General features: G+C 41.8%; 1 protein-coding gene across 1 annotated transcript in view; it reads left to right on the top strand.

The window, feature by feature from the left end:
• The window catches only part of FCHO2 (FCH and mu domain containing endocytic adaptor 2), a 138,727-nt gene that overhangs the window by 90,798 nt on the left and 25,050 nt on the right, over nt 1–22,879 (top strand). Inside the window, exons 9-14 of the mRNA XM_077287864.1 lie at nt 7,136–7,180; nt 7,285–7,357; nt 8,351–8,375; nt 16,375–16,432; nt 19,647–19,825; nt 22,788–22,799. Of these exons, the coding sequence (XP_077143979.1) occupies nt 7,136–7,180; nt 7,285–7,357; nt 8,351–8,375; nt 16,375–16,432; nt 19,647–19,825; nt 22,788–22,799 (392 nt within the window). The remainder of the gene's footprint in view (nt 1–7,135; nt 7,181–7,284; nt 7,358–8,350; nt 8,376–16,374; nt 16,433–19,646; nt 19,826–22,787; nt 22,800–22,879) is intronic.

The raw sequence follows: 22,879 nt of genomic DNA, 5'->3' as shown, positions 1-22,879 counted from the left end.
AAAAAGCAATGGAGGAAGGGCCAGTCATTGTTTTTCTTTCCAAGGTTCTAGAAAAGGCCTTAAATTCTCAAGGGGTAACCTAGCAATGTAGATTAGGGAAGCCATTAGGTTAGCCTATCCCTCTAGTGGTATCAGTCCCAGACAGTATAAAAGCTCATTCTACGGTCGCTACCTCTTGGGCAGAGAAGGCAGAGGTGTCCATCGACCAACTTTGTAACCAACATGGTCCTTTCCTTCAACCTCATATAAATGCTATAGGCTTGATCTGTTATCCTCTGCTGATCTATCCTTTGAAAGAAGGGTTCTACAGGCGGTGGTCCCCCCCCCCCAGGGGTGCATTTGATTTTCTCTGTAAATCCCTCATGTGTTGTTCTCATGGGCGAACGGAAAATGCTAAATTACTTAACCATAATGGAATTTTCCAGAGCCCATGACAGCACCCATATATTCTTTTCCTCCCTTTTCCTATCACTGGGTTTATGTGCATTATGTTTAGGTGTGTAAGCCAAAGGTGTTGTGGTTGTTGTTTGGTAACGGTATGTGCATATACGGTAACTGTATGGAGGTCCTCTCATGTTCTGTAACCCAACTGATGCTGGAGTGAAGTTCCGCCATTTTATTTAGTAGGTTTCCTGTCCTCGATGGGCGCATCCCCTCTCTCGTGTGGTGCGGTCATTGGCTCTGGAAAATCCCATTACCAGTAAGTAATTTATTTTATTTTTTTTATTATTTCACCTCTCCATTGCTCCAATATAAGTGATCAAATTATTTGTTACTTAAACAGTTTATTTTTTTTTACGTCCAACCAGGCATTACCAAAGAGGTTTCACTGGGAAAGTCTACTTCTCCCCCTTTTTTGACACTGACCAATCACAAGCAGGTATCAACACACGGGGTCAAGAAGAACACACTCCACAATATCAGTGACAAACAGTCTGGTCTCCTCACTGCAGAGTAGTGAGATGTGCTGTAGCACAGCAGACCTGAGTGTGATTACCTGACAGCTTCCAGCTCTCATCTCTGGCAGTCATTGTGGGAGTACGGGCAGTACAGCACAGTTGGCAATACTGCATTTTCATTGGCAATTCTATTGTGTATTTGGGCCTGTCAATAAAGCTAATTTGAATTTGAGAGGCGAACTACTAGAAGTGTTGTAAAGCACACCCCTGCTATAGCTTAGAACGGGCTCTGTGTGAGACGTAACGACACAATCTGCTCTCCTCCCACTACATGTGCCTAATCACAGCAGACCTGAGCGTGCTTAACAGCTTTCATCTCCAGCAGTCAGTGTGGGGAAGGTGCAGTTCAGCAGATTTGGCAGCACTACACTTGCATTGGCAATGCTAATGTGTGTTTGGTCTTGCCAATAAAGCTAATTTGAATTTGAGGGGAGAATTACTAGAAGTGTTTGTAATGAAAATCAACTTCTGCAGTACTTCCCCATCCACCATAGTGAATGCCAGAGATGAGAGCTGAAGTTTGTCAGTTACTCACACTCAGACTGTCAGTCATTATATGTCTCACACTGGTGACACCCTTTTTATGTAAAATAAGCTCCAGAGTCAGATTCTCAGGGAGATCTAGGTCCAGCCCGTAGATCGTAACAGCTAATTTACATATGAGAAAAATGTGGATTTCTCAGGAATAAGACATCGGATCGCAGATATCAGGGTGTCACTTTGTTCAGCTCCCTATGACCTACATGCCCATATGGACAGCTTAGGAGGGACGATCCTACTGACACATTCCCTTTAATATGGGAATGCAGATGTAGCGTTAGTCTATATGGCATTTTAAGTCCGTCGTTGCTCTGGTAAGTTCTTATGAAAATCCTGAAAAATAGCTTGATTGTGTAGTCCCAGGCGCGACCCTTACTGACCCAGCGCTAACATCGCACAGCTAAGAGCAGTCATTTGTTTTGACAGCAGAATTAATTGAGGCTAAAACATTTGCGATTCAGCTTGTATCAAGCTGTTCATTAGGAATTGCTCTCTGGCTTTAGTGCTGTCAGAAAAATAAAATGTCCCCCTCTGATTAAATAGCAGAATGATGGCCGGTCCACTGAATTTCCAGAGAGAGGTTGAATAAACTTTCTACTGCGGAAACGATCCCGAAGTGACACGCTGCAGGAGGGGGGTCACGGCGTGCACTGATATCCAGCTGGGCTGTCAACTGGCCCCGTGCCAGACACGCAAAGCCTCGCCACTCACTGGCATGGGAAGCGTCTCCGAGAAAATAAGGTCTCCTCTTACTGTATGGGAAACACTGGAGCAGCCTGCCTTTCCTTTATGGTAGCTGCTCTGGCATTCTGGGTGCCTTGTGGGCACTGGAAGATGGTAACTCTCACACATAATGCATATAGGGGAGAAAGTCTTCAAGTAAGGGTCGGATTCTTTGTTTTTCACTCTCCCGTCTATTTCTTAGTTGTTGTACGTTGCTCTGTTGTCAGCCGGCTTTTTCTAGGAGAAGATTCTTCATTTGCACATGTCAGTGCCTTGTTTTGAAGGACTACAGCGTAGGTCAGGGGTCATCTATTGTAACCACATAGGGTGACATTACATGATGCCATCATCCAGTAATTCTGCTTCTGGATGAAGGAACTTGCTGACGATCCAACTCCCAGAAGACAAGACTAAGGAAAGGAACTTGATGCTGACATAAAGTTTGCAGAAGGTGTCTGTGGGGTGTGTGAGAGGTAACTGCCCACGCATGGGTCTACCCCGCACTCTTGCATCCTCAGCATTGCCTTGAGGGGGGTTATGTTCATTCTTAGCTGCAGCCATGAATGACGGTGTCGGTGCACCTACCAGATGGACTAGCTCTGATGGTTCACTTTCCATCTCTTCTGGGCACGCATACATCTACATCTATCTGAAAAAAGGATTAGTTGAGAAGATAGTTATATTTTGGTGGGTAATTTTAAAGAAAAGATTTTGAATGGCCGTCCACCTATATATTTTTTTTTTCTGTAAAGGACAACTCCAAAAAATCTGGGTCAAGCTTCCAATTTCACCATAATTCCTCCAGAAAAAAAGGGTTTGTGAAGGGAAAATGATTAGTGACGAGCAAGCGTGCTGGGATAGGGTGTTATCAGAGCATGCTCGTGCCCTAATAATGACTTCGGCGTGCTCAGAAACTATGCTCGAGTCCCGGTGGCTGCATGTCCTGCAGCTGTTCAATCCTTGCATGCGTTGTGTCTGTCAAACAGTTGTGAGACGTGAAGCCACAGCGACTCGAACGTATTATTCCATCATGCCGAAGTCATTGTTAGCACACGAGCATGTCTGATAACACATTATCCCAGCACGTTCGCTCATCACTAAAGAATATGTTCAATTTTTGTGGCATATAATATAAAAAATGTAAATTGTAATTCTTTTTTCGAGGCTTGAGTATTATTACTAAGGCATATATAGTTATTAAGTGTTGGGTAGATTGTATTCGTTTTCCAAATGGATAAATTTGAGGGGTTGTTCAATAGGACAGTGATTACTATTGCAGGTTTTAAGTAAATATCCTTCCTTTTTTAAAATAATGGTTCATAAGTAGCCAATTATCAATTTCTCTAGCTGGTAGGTTATATTTAAGTTGTATTTCTTGAAAGGAAATTAACGAATTATCTATAGTTATATCCATGAGATTAATAATACCTTGATCTTTCCAGTTTGAGATTTATTTTAGGGGAACAGAGGTCTTTTCTTTTTCCCAGATTTAGCTAACATTTTCTGGTCACTCACCAGCTGTTCATCATCCCCCAGCAGACTGACAAAAATGGGCCCAGGACCTGGCTGTAGACATAGCTAAGCAGGCGCCTCTGATCACACTTTGCAGAGCTAGGATTTAGCCCTGTCCTTCCCGGATGTCCTACATCACGTAGGAGCTGATTCATGGAGACTGGTGTGGGGACAGCAGACTAAGTGAAGAGCTCACTGGAGTCCCACCGCGCCCTGCTCCCGTCCATTTGGGTGGCGCTGCTTCAGATTGACCTGAAAACACCAAAGGTTTCTATTGCAATATTCCAAGTTCTGCAGAAATTTTGTGACTTTTCATAGTGATTTACACACATACTGGCATTGAAACGTTGATAAATCGCCACATAATGGAAACAGGCTGCCAATCGCCTGATGAGCCAGCAAAACGCACATTCGGTGGAACTCGTAGGAGAGCGGAGGCACGAGGCATGGAGCGCTCGTCTAATTCATGACCAGTTGTGACTGGAGTAAGATTTGTGGGGGCACATGCCATGCTTCGTTCATTAAGAGTTGTGCGCCTCTCACTCCGGCACACCGCCTAATCAAGACTGGCGTAAACCACAGCGGTCTTGATGATCTTGGCCATAGTGTCATATCTTCTATAAAGTCTACTAGGTGGCTCAGTACATCAGGACTGCGCCAAGTGAGGTTGTTTTTTGTCCATTGTATCAGATCCTGGACCCACTGGAGAATCCTCTGGCTCTGACCAGCCGGACCCTCCCTGCCTCCATCTCTAAGGGCACATTTACCATAGGGGAGAAAGTCTTCAAGTAAGGGTCGGATTCTTTGTTTTTCACTCTCCCGTCTATTTCTTAGTTGTTGTACGTTGACTGCTCCCATTAAACGACCACCGATCAGTGGTGACTTACTGGTCTATTTGGACAGGCTGACCACAATTCTGCTCACACCTGACAACTGTTAAAACGATTGTTCTGTGCACATAGAAAATCACCATTGGCAACAAAGCTCCTGTTTACACAGGACAATGTGCTGCTGATAGCAATGACTTTAATCCCAGCAAATACAATCTGTTCATGCAACAAACTGGTGTTTTCCTTGTTCATTGGTGATTGCCGGCATATATACACGAGTCAATAATCGGTGAACTTGCTTATTTCAAATTATCAGCTAGTCTAAAGGGCTCTTACCCTGCAGACATACTAATATCTTGAGCTTCTGGTGTTGGGAAGATAGAACACATTTCTTCTGGCCTTATAATTTGCATGTAATTGGACCACTAATTGCCCAAAGATTCTCGCTCCTTTAGCATGAGCGTGCAGATTTATTATCTATGTGATATATATATACAGTGCCTACAAGTAGTATTCAACCCCCTGCAGATTTAGCAGGTTTAATAAGATGCAAATAAGTTAGAGCCTTCAAACTTCAAACAAGAGCAGGATTTATTAACAGATGCATAAATCTTACAAAACAAAAAGTTTTGTTGCTCAGTTAAATTTTTATAAATTTTAAACATAAAAGTGTGGGTCAATTATTATTCAACCCCTAGGTTTAATATTTTGTGGAATAACCTTTGTTTGCAATTACAGCTAATAATCGTCTTTTATAAGACCTGATCAGGCCGGCACAGGTCTCTGGAGTTATCTTGGCCCACTCCTCCATGCAGATCTTCTCCAAGTTATCTAGGTTCTTTGGGTGTCTCATGTGGACTTTAATCTTGAGCTCCTTCCACAAGTTTTCAATTGGGTTAAGGTCAGGAGACTGACTAGGCCACTGCAACACCTTGATTTTTTGCCTCTTGAACCAGGCCTTGGTTTTCTTGGCTGTGTGCTTTGGGTCGTTGTCTTGTTGGAAGATGAAATGATGACCCATCTTAAGATCCTTGATGGAGGAGCGGAGGTTCTTGGCCAAAATCTCCAGGTAGGCCGTGCTATCCATCTTCCCATGGATGCGGACCAGATGGCCAGGCCCCTTGGCTGAGAAACAGCCCCACAGCATGATGCTGCCACCACCATGCTTGACTGTAGGGATGGTATTCTTGGGGTCGTATGCAGTGCCATCCAGTCTCCAAACGTCAGGTGTGTGGTTGGCACCAAAGATCTCGATCTTGGTCTCATCAGACCAGAGAACTTTGAACCAGTCAGTCTCAGAGTCCTCCAAGTGATCATGAGCAAACTGTAGACGAGCCTTGACATGACGCTTTGAAAGTAAAGGTACCTTACGGGCTCGTCTGGAACGGAGACCATTGCGGTGGAGTACGTTACTCATGGTATTGACTGAAACCAATGTCCCCACTGCCATGAGATCTTCCCGGAGCTCCTTCCTTGTTGTCCTTGGGTTAGCCTTGACTCTTCGGACAAGCCTGGCCTCGGCACGGGAGGAAACTTTCACAGGCTGTCCAGGCCGTGGAAGGCTAACAGTAGTTCCATAAGCCTTCCACTTCCGGATGATGCTCCCAACAGTGGAGAAAGGTAGGCCCAAATCCTTGGGAAGGGTTTTGTACCCCTTGCCAGCCTTGTGACCCTCCACGATCTTGTCTCTGATGGCCTTGGAATGCTCCTTTGTCTTCCCCATGTTGACCATGTATGAGTGCTGTTCACAAGTTTGGGGAGGGTCTTAAATAGTCAGAAAAGGCTGGAAAAAGAGATAATTAATCCAAACATGTGAAGCTCATTGTTCTTTGTGCCTGAACTACTTCTTAATACTTTAGGGGAACCAAACAGAATTCTGGTGGGTTGAGGGGTTGAATAATAAATGACCCTCTGAAAATACTTTTCCCAATTTAAAAAAAAAATAAACACAGAAATAACATTCTTTTTTGCTGCAGTGCATTTCACACTTCCAGGCTGATCTACAGTCCAAATGTCACAATGCCAAGTTAATTCCAAATGTGTAAACCTGCTAAATCTGCAGGGGGTTGAATACTACTTGTAGGCACTGTATATATATATATATATATATATATATATATATATATATATATAAAATCTCATATTTATAGCGCACCACTCTTTTAAGTATTTTTTCCCTTTCATTTGCCTTCATACGATTATGTCCTACATGTTGATGTGCACTAGGGGGCGCTGACGCAGCGTGCATCATGTCTGCATCGCTGTCGCTACAAATGGCTGAAATTAGGTTAAATTATTCTCAACATAATCAAGTTTTTTTTCCCAAACGCTAAACATGGCGAACATCTCTGGTCATTACTGACAAGTTGATTTAGCGTCTTTTCCTACAGCTCTCCTTCCAATACGCACAATAGTATACCAGTGCTGTTAGGCAGGATATTGGGGGGCAGTGGTAACATGGTGACATACTCATTATCTGCTTGTGATTCTTGATACGTTTTGAGCTATTCTATTAATCTACATCATATTAGTTAGAAATATTTTTTATTAAAACTTTTTTTTTCTGTCTAGGTCCCATTGAATTTGAGGAGTGCAATGCAGCTGTTGCTGTAGAAGGTACGTTCTCATTTGTAATATTGTGCTACGGAAGGGTTCCTTTATTGCTCTTGAAGCAAATTGCAATTAAATTAATTATCTAAAGTCAGTATTTTAAGTTTCAGGGGTAAAACAGAAGAAGAGAAAGACTTTTGGTCTTCCAACTAAAATGAGGAAAAAGGATGATACAGAGTCTGTGTAAGTATTAATTGGGTTCGTATCATTACCAGAGCGTATAGTAATAGAACATCAACAGGAACCCAAATAGATGCTCTCTTACCTCTACCTTCTCTTACCTCTACCTTCTCTTCTCAGAATATAGAGAAGTATTTATCACCTGGCTCCTCCTGCTGCTTCAGCACCATTTAATGGCTACTCTTAGTTGTTTTAGTGCATCTCATCATGGACATATAGGATAGCAGGTTGTAAAGATGGACTCCTTTCAGTGTTTTAAAGGTTATGACAAATTTTACACTCTTCTCCTCCCTTTTCTCAATCTGAAAAGAGAGTAGGAGGAGAGTTGTACATGGCAAGTCAGAGTATGGAGAGGGAGAGAAGCATCCAGTGTTTCAGGGAGGGCAGATCACAAAAACTGTTTAGTAACAGAGAATAGAGGGAGAGGATCACATTAGTGGGTGTTGGGACAAGGTGAAGAAGTAGAGGAGAAGCCTCATGGGTTGTAGAATAGGAAAGCAGTACGTAGATGGAGATATGCTGACATGCGATCGAGTATTTTGATACTTTTCCTAATAGATTGCAAGCTCTTGTAAATAGGGATCTCGCTTGTTTAATTCCTTTATTAATTTGATACCATGTAAAGTTCTGGGGAAATATGTAAGGTTGTTATCATGGTATTAGTGTTTTTGGACATCAACCTCTCTTCCAGCTTGTATTTCTGAGATAGTCCAGGTCTGAAACTAGGAGCAGGCTGTAAACTGGTTACTAAGAGTTCTGATGAGTGAATTAATTGAGATTGCAGCCTTAAACTTGTGCAATGTAATCTTTAGTAAATGTAAAAATCATGTATCCATTCTAAGTGTCTGCAGCCTTAAACGTCCAATGTGCTGGGAAAGGAGATGTAATGTATAGCTAATGAGCAGTGATGGTTGTGAAGGGTGGGGGAGTGAGGATAGCACCATGTGGCCATCCAGCACCAAATTCCCTTATAACTTGAATCTTTCTTATCTACAGGGAGAATGCTGATGTTGATTCCATTGTAAGTAACTCACACTTTTTTTTTTTTTTCTTTTTAATACGACATGTAATTTCCTCTGCTCAAACGCACAGACACAAATAGAGCATTGATTGCAGATGTACATGATCGGCTGGGAGTCAGATTAGACTTTTCCAGTTGCAAGAGTTAACGTTGGCATCCTGGTATGTAATTGTTTTATCACATGATAATTTATTAATTGATTTAGTAATTTAGTAATCCAGTCTCATATACATATAGATATAGAAGGACTACCTTCTGATCATTTTAGAAGCTTTCCTCCCTTTTCCTCTCATTCATCATGATTTCACATTGATAAATAATCTCTTAATTTGTAAAATCCACATGACAGAATAATATTTCAGAAAAGCAGTTTAAAAGCTGTGTTTTTTGTCCACTCAATTTACATCATGTGCTAGAAGAGACTAGGAAGCAGCACTGTCTGAACCTAAATCACATTACGGAAGTAATATCTGTGTCAACTTTATTTGCAGGAATTGTTTTTTAACTTTACCTACATTATTTACAGAGAGAAACATAGAGGCTACAATATCTGTGCCCGTATTGTTTACATGGAGAGACAGAAGCTGTAATATCTGCCTGTATCATGTATTGTTTGGGACGGGAATACAGTACTATCTGTGCCTATAACATTTGCAGGAAGAGAGATAAAGGCAGTGCAATAGAAATGCACTATACGGTGTATCTGCTTACATAATTTTTACAAAGATCTACTTTGTCATCACAGTGATGAAATCCCCTTAATCTGAGAGTGAACAGGGTAATCTGAGTGCAGTGAACTTAATACGGAAATATTGCTTGGTCATGGTGTTGACTTATCGGCTGTTATATAATATGAAGATTTACAGGGAAACTTTAATGTAAAAAAACTACTAATAACCTGCAGATATTTTGTTACTCTTAAAAGTTAATAGCGTTTTAATAAAGCCGTGCGGCCACCACACTGAAAGCCTGGCTGCCGGGGGCCCCGGCTTTCAGTCATAGCAGTGCTGCTGCTGTGGCTTCAGTCATCGCCTTGGTGCTGAGCCGGGGTGGCTACTGTCGCCGCTCACTGAGTACTGATTGGTGGCTGAAGCTGTGCATTTCCTCCTGGCAGCGGGGCTTTCAGTACTGAGGCTGCACAGCTTTAGAATGCAATTAACACACAGATTGACCCTATATCTGCAGGTTAGTAGTAGCATTCGGGGACATGAAAGGTTCTCTTTAAGGCCGGGATCACACATAATCGAGATACGGCCGAGTCTCGCAGGTGAAAACCTGGCTCTGGAGCCGGCACTCCGAAGCGGAGCGTGCAGCTCCATGTATTGCTGTGCGGCTGCACGCTCCGCTCCGGAGTGCCGGTACCAGAGCCAGGTTTTCACCTGCGAGACTCGGCCGTATTTCTCGCGTATGTGTGATCCCGGCCTTATAGTGAGATTAGAACTTGGATGTGATCCAATGTCCATGGTGATATCCAGTCAGTTTCTCTTTTTTAGGTGTGTTCACACTTTCCGGATTTTATCCTTGAATATCCACAATGGAGTACAGCAGCAGTAAAGTGACTGACATTAATAATCCATGTATGCAGAAACGTTACACGCAGATATTGATTGGCCTTAAACATTTCAAACTACAGTTTTTTTTATTGTAATATATGACAAGACCGTAAAGCTCACAGAAAAGCAATAACCAATCAGGGCGAAGAGTACATTAGAGGAAAGGGAACAACATATGCTCACATCTTTATTAGCCGTACATTCTATTAAAACATATAATAAGGAAATATGTGACTAATGATTTACTACAACCCACCTTGAGCTCAATGCTGCTGTGTGTCTGATAGTTAATGCAAATGTCTGAAATTCCTCCAGGCTTAACAATCATCCATCTATAGTCACAGCTTCAACTTGGCAATAAATCTGGGGTAGAGGGGTAGAGACCCTGATTCCACTGATGTATTTCTCAATTTGCTTGTTTTACTGGACCTGCTGCAGATCTCCCTGTTCTCTGAATGCTGAGCTCTTAACACATTATCTACCAATGTCCTTTTTTTGGGACACCTAATCTTTTGCTTCTAGCAACTAAGATTTTATAATTTTTATAATTAGGTCCAATTTTTTGTGTTGTGTTTGTAAAATGAATGTTTTCAAAACAGGAAATCATGTCATTGTCATTTTTAATTGAATATTGGGACGCCCTTTTCTGAAAAATCCGTACTTTTAAAAAAAATTGGCAAATTATGTTTCTGATTCATTAGGACACAAATCATTAAAAAATCTGTCATTAAAAAAAATTAAAAAATGAATAATGGGTTAATAACCCTGCCCACACAACTCATTGGCAGCTTTCTGTGTACACTGTGCATAGGCAGTAAGCTGCAATCAGTAGTGGGAGCAGGGTTATACAGAGCTCATGCATATGGAGGACTACATGGCAGCAGGTTTACTAATCCCTTAGTGATAATCTCACCAGTAATTCGATCAAAACGACAGCAAGCAGCCCAGTACGTGATACATGGATGGAATCAGGGTCTCCGTTCTTGCATTATGCTGCTCTCAGATTAGGTAGTGAAAAAACCTGATGAAAGATTCCCTTTAATGCTATATGCCTACGACCTAAAAAGAATACATATCATTATGGCACTGGAGAAAGCACTGCGGGGGGGGGGGGGGGGTGTTCTCGTAACTACGATCTACCATGTGTTTCTAGACTAAATGGAAGACTTAAGGTCCTCTCTACAACCTCTTAACCTATTCCAAAAACATACTAATAGGGATTCTACATTGTGAGCCCCATCGCTATATAAAAATATAAAGATGGTAAAAAATAAAAATTATAAAGAAAACCTATTTTTAAAATAGAGCTAGAGTGGCGGCCTGATGATTGCGGCAGGTGCAACGTCTGTAACACCTCTCAATTGTTATGACTGCCATACATGACAGATGTAGTAATACACAGTGGCTATTTAGAGGATTGGCCATCCATTCATTCATTGAAAGAGAATTTGCCCAAATCGACCATGTCTTGACTATGGCTTCCCTGGCTTTTAGGAGGAGCAGTGAGCAATGTGGTGTGATTAGCCGTGGGCATTATTGTATATGAGCAGTCCAGATGTGGAGAGTAATTTAGCGCTGCTGCCCTGCAGGATTTGCTGAGGCAGGAGCTGTTTTCCATGCCCTGTGGTATCTGGTTCCTCTGGGAGGTATTGTGTGCTCCATTGTGGGATGTGGTGCTGCTGCTGCTGCAGAGGCTTTTTGTGATCTTTGTATACAGATTCTGGGGTGGTATTTAGTGTTGGGGGATATTTACTCACTGATGAGGCTCTGGCGTTTCTACAATCAGAAAAAGTTTAAGAAATGATCTAGAGAAGTTTCTTGAGAACCTGTGGCAGTGTCGGATACCTTCCAAATAATTACAATACCTGTGCAATACTAAGGAAATCCTGGAAACACGATCTGCTGTGGGGCCGTGAGGGCTGGAGTTGATAGGCAGACTGTCTCTTCAGAGAGGAAGCGGACTAGAACTCTAGCGCCACCTATAGGGAGTAGCAATCCTTACAGTCAATGTCGACCCTTTAACGAGCCTTGTCACATGACTTGGGATAAAAGCCAAAGCAAAACAAAAGTCTTGTGACAAGGCTCGTTAAAGGGTCAATATTGTCTTTTAGGATTGCCTGCTTTTGACATTCTCTGTAGGCTTTTGTTTTTTGATCCCTTTGTATAATGCTGATTTAGTATTGAGCAGTGCCATAAAGAGAAAAAAGTAAACTCCCCCAGAGAAGAATCTCTGTTAAATAGAATCTGTCAGCAAGTTTTTGTTATGTAATCTGAGAGCAGCATAATGTCGGAGCAGAGAGCCTGATTCCAGCGATGTCACTTACTGGGCTACTTGGTGTAGTTTTGATATAATAATCCATGTTTCCTCTGCATTAGATACATAGTAGTTAAACAGATTGGTTGGGCTGCCATGCACACAACACCTACTCCTGTAGTGATAATCTCCTGATAAAATGCTGAATGTGTTGAAACTGCAGCACACAGCCCAGTAAGTGACACATCCCTGAAATCAGGGCCTCTCTCTCTACATCATGCTGCTATCAGATTAAATAACAAAAACCTGCTGACAGATTCTCTTGAAACATCCTTGAAAAAAAATTGTAATAATCTCTTAAAGAGGTATATACAGTTTCAAATAAAAAATGTAATGAAAGGTCCTCTTTAAGGCGCCACTCCAGCGTTTTCTTTTTCACCACTGGAGAGGTGCTTTAAACATAAGTCCTCTGCCCCCCCCCCAGTCTTATACTCACCCTTTGGCGTCTTCACCGTTTTCCGGCAACGGTCCATTACTGCGGCGCTATCTTGTAAACGCAGCTTCTGAGTGGCCGAACCTCGGAATCTACATCACAAGCTGTCATGGCAAGTCTACGAGACTAGAACGAGACTGTCCTAGACTTACTGATTAGTGACCTCCGGCTCGCCACATGAATCACGGGAGCAGCCGGCTGGTCACAAACTGCAGGAGCGGACACCGGTAGGTGAGTATCAGACCGGGGCAGAGGATTGGGAATTTAAGCAACACTCCAGTGGTGAAATAAAATGAAATGCTGGAGTGGTGCTTTAAAAACTGCCATCATTCTGCCACCGTGCCGCAGTGGAATCGGTCAGATTCTTGCTCACTCTTTCTTGTCTTGTAAATTTTCAACCCCAAACAGTACGATTTATCATGTATGATTCACGCTGGTAGTAGAATAGTTAGTTTTTCTACTAAGAACGTGTAGATGTAAGTTGTGCTCACTAGTAAATTCTTTTGCAGTGATCCATTAGTCAGGGAGGCCTGCGCCTTGGGTGGGCAGATCTGACGTCTGTGATTTAACTACAACATGTCTCCAGAATGACTTCTAATAATGTTGTGTGCTGATAAATGATGTCTCTGTTGTGATGATGACCACTTGTCCCTTGTTATGAGAGTATGTGGACTGGTGGTTGTTCTAGTGGTTGGCGGAGTGAATATCCCCATGTGCTGGTATATGGCTGGCATCGTCTGCACTGACCTCTTACAAGAAACATGCCGTGGTTGCCTTGCACTACACACTTGGCTGAGGTGGAATTGCCATTAGGTTAATTCAGACAAGTAATCGATTCTGAGATATAGAATTTTTACATTTGATCCTTTGGCGTGGCTTGCAGTAACTCGGCGGAGACCTGCAGACATTTAGGTACAACTGATACGTGGCCTTTGTTCACACTATGTTTGTGCTTTAATTTTAGCATCATATGTCAAGATGGCTCCTGACGTTCATGCTATTGGCAAACCCCATCCTCCTTCTTTTTTCCTTCTTTTTTTCTAATGGAAGTCTATCTACGATGGATGCCACAGTGTTGTCTGAGCTTTTCAATAGGATTTCATGACTTTTCCTTTAAACAGATGTCATAAGTCAGTGGGTGACAGATGTTTGGACTCGTGCACATGACCGTAAATATCGGACAGTAACATTTGTTGTTTAGATAGATAGCACTTGTCCCCATGTTATTCTATGGTGCTGTGCACATGCCTAATTTTTTCCGAGTGGTCCGAGGAAAAAAAATGCAGCATGTCCGATTTACCTCTGATAATCGGAAGCCATTCTGGTGCATGGTGTGATCCGATTTTCATGGACTGACAAAATAGATAAGATGGAGAAATATTTATTTGTTTTCTTTTTTTTTTTTTTTTTTTGCATCCAAGAAAATCGGATCCCACTCTGTGAGCAGAATAATTGGACCGATTTTTCGGATGGAGGAGACGGTCGTGTGACCCTAGCCTTAGACAACCCTCGCAGGCCCTGTGCAACACACTTTTGGAGTGATTTCTCATCCCAGTGTGATCATGGCATTAAGGGGGTAGATGCATCTTATTATCTAATGCAGTAATGCACAATGGTGCCCCCAATGTAGATTATTGCTTTCTAATGTGTTTAATATGTAAGAAGTGTCCGGCAGCTGCAGTGACTGGTGGGGCGCTCCGGGTGCACTAGGTGAAGAGGGAGATTCCTCGGAGCTCCTGTAACTGGCGCTACTCACATTACTAATGAACTGCTGATCCTCCATAGCTGCAAGGTGAAGTCGGTGACGCGGCCCTTAATTTGGTTTGACTTACAATGTTTACTTTCTGACTTGCTTGTTTTGGTACTTGGGGTTAATAATTTATGAGACACATTGAACTGGAAACATATCAGTCTTCCGTGCAAGAACTTGCAAAAGCCGTGTCACTGACGTTACCCTTCTCACATCATCGCGTGTTGTGTGGCAATGCAGCAACTTCGAGGAAAAATACATTAATCCAAAAGGATATGTTAGTATTGTGTGGCCACCATTTCATTGCATTAGTGCTGATGATGATCACTGTTTAAAGGGAACCTGTCAAGACGTATGATATGTGGTCTGGAGAAACTGCGCAGAGGGATATTAGTATGATTATCTTTAGCGCACCATGGATTCCATGGTATAACTTATACTATAATCATTGAACGCCCCCTTGTTTGTTTGCATGAGTCCAGTAGGCGGGTCTGCTAGTGACTGACAGCTATGGTTGCATGCACTAGTCATTCATTCACTAGTAGGATCGCCCACTGGACACCTCTATACAAACACCACTGTTTTCAATTCATGAAATCCACGTTTTACTGAAACTTTTCCAACAAAAATGTATAAGAATCTAATCGGCTCCTCCTGCTCTATAGCATCTGGCCTCCTGATCTGATATTTTCAACAGACAGGTTAAGCCTGTCCCTATTAATAGCTATAAATAATATGCAACTCCTGAAAAGTGAACTATTCTACATTAATATAGAAATCTGATCTGTATGCCCAATTATATATACATTTATGGGAAGGGCAGACACACGGCCTGACTGTGCCCTAAAAGAAGTGCTCCAACCTCCACATAGAATCCTCAGTCAGTAGGTGTTGTAAAAGATGGACATTTGTTCTTATTTTAAGGTAATAAATGCAAAAGGCTGTACTGCCACCCCGAGTAAGGTGCCCACCATTTTACACTGCCGCACCAAGCATCGAGCCGGGGTGAGGCCGCAGTCCCATGCACTACCGGGGTTAGTCCTGGTTATTGCATATATGGTAGAAAATACAGTGATCCTGGTACATAAGGACGGAGTCGGTATAATACACAGGATGTTTTTCTAAGATGTCTTGCTTTACATATTGTCTGCTGTCAATTAGTAGAATTATAACAGATTCTCACAGGTTAATGTACAGTGGATAGAAAAAGTCTACACACCCCTGTTAACATCCCAGGTTTTGTCATGTAAAAAAAATATACCAAGAAGAATAATTTCAGAACTTTTTCCACCTTTGTCACCCATAATTTGTACAAATAAAATGAGAAGCAGATAATTTTGGGTGTAAAAATAAAGAACAAAACTAATGTGGTTGTATAAATACACACCCTTATACTAATGCTTTAAGGACCCATTGAATTTCTGACCACATTCAGTCTATTTAGGTAGGAGTCTATCAGCCTGGCCACATCTAGGATTCCGCCAACGGCTAATTCGCAAGTATCCATAGAAAGCGGGGAATAAGCTACTACGTGACACTTGTTCCTGCAGCTTATCCCCATCATTTCCAATCTCTCTTGCTCACAGTCTGCTTTCCGCGGAGAGTCCACGGAGATCTGTTATACACACCGGATTATTGGATGATCTGAAAAAGTCTGCTTTGTCCAACCTTTCTCCTATGTGACCGCCATTAGTTTGGCTACACAGCATAGTCGCACTGCAATAATGTCCCATTTGAGACAAACTATGATTTTAAAGTTTGTTGCCGCCTTTTAGCCTTCGGAGTCCACATAGATATGATTCACACCTGAGGGGTTTCATTCCAGGATAAGCTTTATTTTTAATGACTGTTGTGCCCAGCACTGTGTGCTGTTGGAAATGTGCATGTTTTAGTAATAGTATGTAAGGGACAGGTGAGTATTTTGCATTAAGTATTTTTTAATTTTCCAGAACCTCCCTGCTGTTGATGAAGAAGGATACAGCATAAAGCCTGAAGAAAACCTGAATTATATCCTTTTCCTACTCAGTCACTTACTATTGCTGCATTTTGATTGTGTGTGGAGGCAGATGATCTAAATCTTAGTTACACCACCTAAAAGCTGGACAAATATTCATCAGGATCCCCAAACCTAACACAGAACACACAGCGGCAATGTAGGATCACCTTTCTGGTGAAACTCCGCCTCTGCAGCCACTTCATCACGTCCTCTTTAACCCCTTCCTGCCGTTGCCCTTTTCCGTTTTTGTGTTTTCGTTTTTCGCTCCCCTCCTTCCCAGAGCCATAACTTTTTTATTTTTCCGTCAATATGGCCATGTGAGGGCTTATTTTTTGTGGGACGAGATGTACTTTTGAACAACACCATTGGTTTTACCATGTCTTGTACTAGAAAACAGGAAAAAAATTCCAAGTGTGGTGAAATTGCAAAAAAAGTGCAATCCCACACTTGTTTTTTTCACAAAATGCAAAAAATGACCTGATATTATAATTCTCCAGGTCATTACGAGTTCATAGACGCCTAACATGTCTAGGTTATTTTTTTATCTAAGTGGTGAAACAAAATTCAAAACTTTGCTAAAAAAAAAAAATGCGTCATTTTCCGATACCCTTAGCGTCTCCATTTTTCGTGATCTGGGGTTGGGTGAGGGCTTATTTTTTGTGTGCCGAGCTGACGTTTTTTAATGATATCACTTTTGTGCAGATACGTTCTTTTGATCGCCCGGTATTGCATTTTAACCCCTTCACCCCCGGAGCTTTTTCCGTTTTCGTTTTTCGCTCCCCTCCTTCCCAGAGCCATAACTTTTTTATTTTTCCGTCAATTTGGCCATGTGAGGGCTTATTTTTTGCGGGACAAGTTGTACTTTTGAACGACATCATTGGTTTTAGCATGTCGTGTACTAGAAAACGGGAAAAAAATTCCAAGTGCAGTGAAATTGCAAAAAAAGTGCAATCCCACACTTGTTTTTTGCTTGCCTATTTTGCTAGGTTCACTAAATGCTAAAACTGACCTGCCATTATGATTCTCCAGGTCAGTACGAGTTCATAGACACCTAACATGACTAGGTTATTTTTCACCTAAGTGGTGAAAAAAAATTCCAAACTTTGCAAAAAACAAAACAAAACAAAATTGCGCCATTTTCCGATACCCGTAGCGTCTCCATTTTTAGTGATCTGGGGTCAGGTGAGGGCTTATTTTTTGCGTGCCGAGCTGGCATTTTTAATGATAGCATTTTGGTGTAGATACGTTCTTTTGATCGCCCGTTATTGCATTTTAATGCAATGTCGTGGCGACCAAAAAAACGTAAATCTGGCGTTTCGAATTTTTTTCTCATTACGCCATTTAGCGATCAGGTTAATGCTTTTTTTTATTGATAGATCGGGCGATTCTGAACGCGGCGATACCAAATATGTGTAGGTTGGGTTTTTTTTTTATTGATTTATTTTGATTGGGGCGAAAGGGGGGTGATTTAAACTTTTATATTTTTTTTATTTTTTTCACATTTTTAAAAACTTTTTTTTTTTACTTTTGCCATGCTTCTATAGCCTCCATGGGAGGCTAGAAGCAGGCACAGCCCGATCGGCTCTGCTACATAACAGCGATCATAAGATCGCTGCTATATAGCAGAATTGCAGGTGTGCTGTGAGCGCCGACCACAGGGGGGCGCTCACAGCCACCGGCAATCAGTAACCATAGAGGTCTCAAGGACCTCTATGGTTACAATGGAGGAGCATCGCCGACCTCCGATCATGTGACGGGGGTCGGCGATGCGCTCATATCCGGCCGCACGGCCGGATGCGGTAGTTAAATGCCGCTGTCTGCGTTTGACAGCGGCATTTAACTAGTTAATAGCGGCGGGTGATCGCGATTTCACCCGCCGCTATTGCGCGCACATGTCAGCTGTAAAAAACAGCTGACATGTCGCGACTTTGATGTGCGCTCACCGCCGGAGCGCACATCAAAGCGGGGGTCCCGACATGTGACGTACTATTCCGTCACATGTCGGGAAGGGGTTAATGCAATGTTGCGGCGACCAAAAAAAACGTAATTCTGGCGTTTCAAATTTTTTTCTCGCTACGCCGTTTAGCGATCAGGTAAATGCTTTTTTTTTATTGATAGATCGGGCGATTCTGAATGCGGCGATACCAAATGTGTAGGTTTGATTTTTTTTTAATTATTATTTTATTTTGGATGGGGCGAAAGGGGGGTGATGGGGCCGGAAGCGGTAGTTAAATGCCGCTGTCAGCGTTTGACAGTGGCATTTAACAGGTTAATAGCGGCGGGTGAATCACTCTTTCACCCGCCGCTATTGCGCGCACATGTCAGCTGTTCAAAACAGCTGACATGTCCCGGCTTTGATGTTGGCTCACCGCCAGAGCCCACATCAAAGGGGGAGACACGACATGCGCAGTAATAGTACAGCGGAGGTCGGTAAGGGGTTAATCACCAGATTTAGTATTTCTAAGTGACGAAAGAGGATCCAGTTGTTTTGGTTCGGATGGCAGAAACTTCCAAGTGTCACTGTGTCGATGGAAATTATACCGTATATATGAAAGACAAATCTTCCAATTTATTCTTCTGTCCAGCATAAGTCGTCTAAAAGGGTTTGCGCGTAAAGATGGATTATGGAGAAATCGGGGGAATCCTTACAGTGCACACAGTATGAGGATTCACAAGTCTGCAGTCACATAAGGTACAAGTCTGCAGTCACTCTTAAGTTCGGACAACAGTCTTAAGGCCCCTATAAACATTAATGTCGTCCAAACCTGCCGAATTTTGAGTGGCTCATCTGACAGTCTTATGTGTCTGCAGGGTCCCGACCTCATCCATCGGGGGAGATAAGGATCTGACACTTCCAATTTCGGACATAAAACACCTCCAAAGGTGTCTGACGACTGCTCTCTTGTAGAAAACACATAAGCACTTGGCAGAGCAAGCGCTGCAGTGTAAGGGAGAGATGGCTGCTGTCCATGTTTTGACAGACCGCTATTTAAAGTGTGTGAGGTTTTATTGTTTGTCGCTGACGCTGTTATTGTGCAGATTTATATTCGTACGTTAGCGTCTAATATGTTGGTAACTAAGCAGATAGACTACATAATCAGTATGGTGGATAAAGAGGACCAATAATGTAACTATGCGATACATCATTACTTGGTCTTCATAGCCTAATCCTATCCTCTATAGCAGATCTCTCTAAAAATGATGAATTCTTTAACAACTTCACACATACCAAAGAAAATCACTTTTACTCATCAAGTGACTCCGACTCAGGCGATGATGGACCCAAGAAATTTCACGTGGAGATCAAACCTGTACAGCCTAACAATGGACCTCATCACAACGTGGCCTCTCTTGATGAGCTGAAGATGTCCATCGGGAATATCTCCCTCTCCCCGGCACCTTCTGTGAGTAATTGTGACTCCCTCAAATCACTTTTTGCTGCGACGCACCTCATGTAGACGGACGTGCTGAGAAGTCTTTAGCCATGAGTACAGATACAGAGTAGAAAGTGAAAAATGTCGTCAGGTTGTATTCACTTTGCATTTGAGCGCTGTATGTGCTGGGAAAGCTTTCGATACGTATTGCAGAAGTATCCATTTCTCCACCAATTCTTCAAACAGTAGCATAGGGGTGCTTTTTGACCTCCAGTGGGCTGGTATACGTCGGTATGTCTTTTATATTGTCTGTATGAAAGTGCATTTGGCATCCACTAAATAAAATTGTATTGTGCTACACAAACTTTATAAAATGGAAGCCTTTGTGCAACAGACGACCGAAACCAGGTAATGGCTATACATCACTCTTTAGTGATTGATTATACTCCCCATAATATAACTATTCTGGAGTATCTCCTCTTATTGCTCTGCCTGTTGCATCCCTCTGTTTAGGGTATGTGCACACAGTTTTTTTCAGCCGGATCCCACCTGAAAAATTACTCAAACATTGAAAACCATGAATATCTGCACATCAATGTCAAAACAACTTGCTGTGTGTATATTCAGTCTTTAACCTCTTTTAACCGCTTCAGGGTTCAAAAGCCGAGAAGTGGCTAAAAGTGGTGACCGGACCATTCTTCAGGCGACTTCTGCTTGGAAACTGCCACTATAGTATAAATAAAATGTAACGCTGTGATGACTATGTGCACACGTCAGGATTTCTTGCAGAAATTTCCTGAACAAAACCGGACATTTTCGCGTTTTTTTTCTCGTTTTTTGTGCGTTTTTTTTCTCGTTTTTTGTGCGTTTTTTTTTTGTTTTTTTGCAATTTTTTTTTTCACTTTTTATTCCGGAGGTTCCCAATGCTATAATATAGTGGGAAATCCGTGATGCGTTTTTTTTGCGGAAAAAAACCGCAACATATGCACAAAAATTGCCAAATACATTCTAAATGATGGGATGTATATGTATGCGTATTTTAGGCGTTTTTATCGCGTTTTTATAGCGCGAAAAATCCGGAACGTGTGCACAGAGTCTTAAAGTGGCTGTGTACACCCCCTGATAGTATGGGCACATGAAGTTTCTTTGAATTTTTGGAGCAGGTTCACTTCAGAACCTGCCATAAAATATATGCCATAAAATTACATGAAAATTTTTATTGATACAATATTAAAAGATTCAACGTAAAACCAGTTAGTATGGGGACAGCAATATGCAAAAAAAAACAAAAACCTGCCAAAAAAAAGTACACAAATTACAGGTGAATCATCACCTTTAAGAATGGAGCTGCTATTAGAATTGGAGTGAAGATTAAATATTTATAAATTTGTGGGGCAATGAAGCTTCCAAAAATCTTTTTATATATCATAAATAGTGAAGTAGTCCAAATAGAACAAGCCCCATGACAGTGTTTGTAATATCCTTAGATATATTCCATTGTCAATCCCTATAATGGTAACTGCCTCCACGTGATTCAGCCACAGAAAAAGTTTTCAATTAATGCCTAATTGTGGTATATACAGCAAAAAAAGGGGGCATGATAGTAAGGAACAGGGATAGGAAACCTTAGGGATGGAAGTTAAGATAGTGAGTACTGTACCTTTAAATGACTGTGGCACCCCTGACGCGCGTTTCGCGTTTAAGCTTTTTCCAAGGGAGTGTGCAGCCACAAATTTATAAATATTTAATCTTCACTCCTATTGTAATAGCAGCTCCATTCTTAAAGGTGATGAATCACCTGTAATTTGTGTACCTTTTTTTGGCGTTTTTTTTTTTTTTTGCATATTGCTGTCCCCATACTAACTGGTTTTACGTTGAATTGTATCAATAAAAATGTTCATTTAATTTTATGGCATATAGCTTCCCGTCTATTTTTTTGATTTATGTAATGTTTGGAAGTGCCATGGATCTAGGCATGGTATATACTCTTTGAGGTTCACTTCAGAAATGCTCCACAGAATCTTCCTATTCATATCTATTGTTAAACCACTATGAGGTTGATATGTTCCATATCTTCAGGTTTTTGTGCATTTTTTTCCTCTTTAGATTTTTTTTTAAAAAAGGTGCCTGGTGGAATCTGACCTAAATTAGGCACTGTCCAATCACAGGGTTGCAAAAATAAAAACCTCAACAAAACATCATAAAGAAATGAAAAATTCCCCCAAAACTACTCAAAGGAGGAGTGTTTCCTGAATCAGTTTACCCTAAAGTGTTTTGTTTTTAACCACAAAAAACCAAACTCCTGTGTGCACATAGCCTTATACTGCATGTAAATGTATTACTAAGTGGACGACTGGGGGGTCAGCATTTCGCTTGTCAAAGGGCCCATCTAACTTTGTCACATCAGTGGTAAGGCTACGTTCACATTTGCGTTGTGCGCCGCAGCGTCGGCGCCGCAGCGCACAACGCAAACAAAAACGCGGCAAAACGCACGCTAAAACGCTGCGTTTTGCGCCGCATGCGTCCTTTTTGGCCGAAAGTTGGACGCAAAAAAAATGCAACTTGAAGCGTTTCTTGCGTCCAACGCTTGCGGCCATGCGGCGCAAAACGCAGCACAACGCATGTCCATGCGCCCCCATGTTAAATATAGGGGCGCATGACGCATGCGGCGCCGCTGCGGCGCTGACCGCAAATGTGAACGTAGCCTAACAGACTTTTTCTGGAAGATGGATGTATCTGATTATTCTCACAGGAGACCAACCTTCTAATTTATGGGAAAAGGGACGGGTTTTATACCAAAGGCTCCTAATGCTTAACAGCTGAACTGGAGATAACCTTACAGATATCCTTCCAAATGTATTCAGTAATTTGCCGTGAAACTACTTCCTACCAGCTGCCTACTAAAATCTTCATTTAATTATGCAAAATATATAATTTGCTTTGAAAAACTAACAAGTAATTTGCTTTTTTCCTCCTATAATATCGATCACAGCGACAAAGTCCGGTGAGTATGCACCACAGTTATTCTAACTTTAATTTGCTTTATCATTTTTTTCATATATTTTTTGTATTTTTATAGATTTC

Source organism: Ranitomeya variabilis, chromosome 1 (assembly GCF_051348905.1).
Source record: "Ranitomeya variabilis isolate aRanVar5 chromosome 1, aRanVar5.hap1, whole genome shotgun sequence".
In the NCBI taxonomy this organism is placed as follows: Eukaryota; Metazoa; Chordata; class Amphibia; order Anura; family Dendrobatidae; genus Ranitomeya; species Ranitomeya variabilis.
The sequence above is the reverse complement of the archived record's forward strand: the minus strand, read 5'-3'. Positions and strand labels throughout refer to the sequence as shown.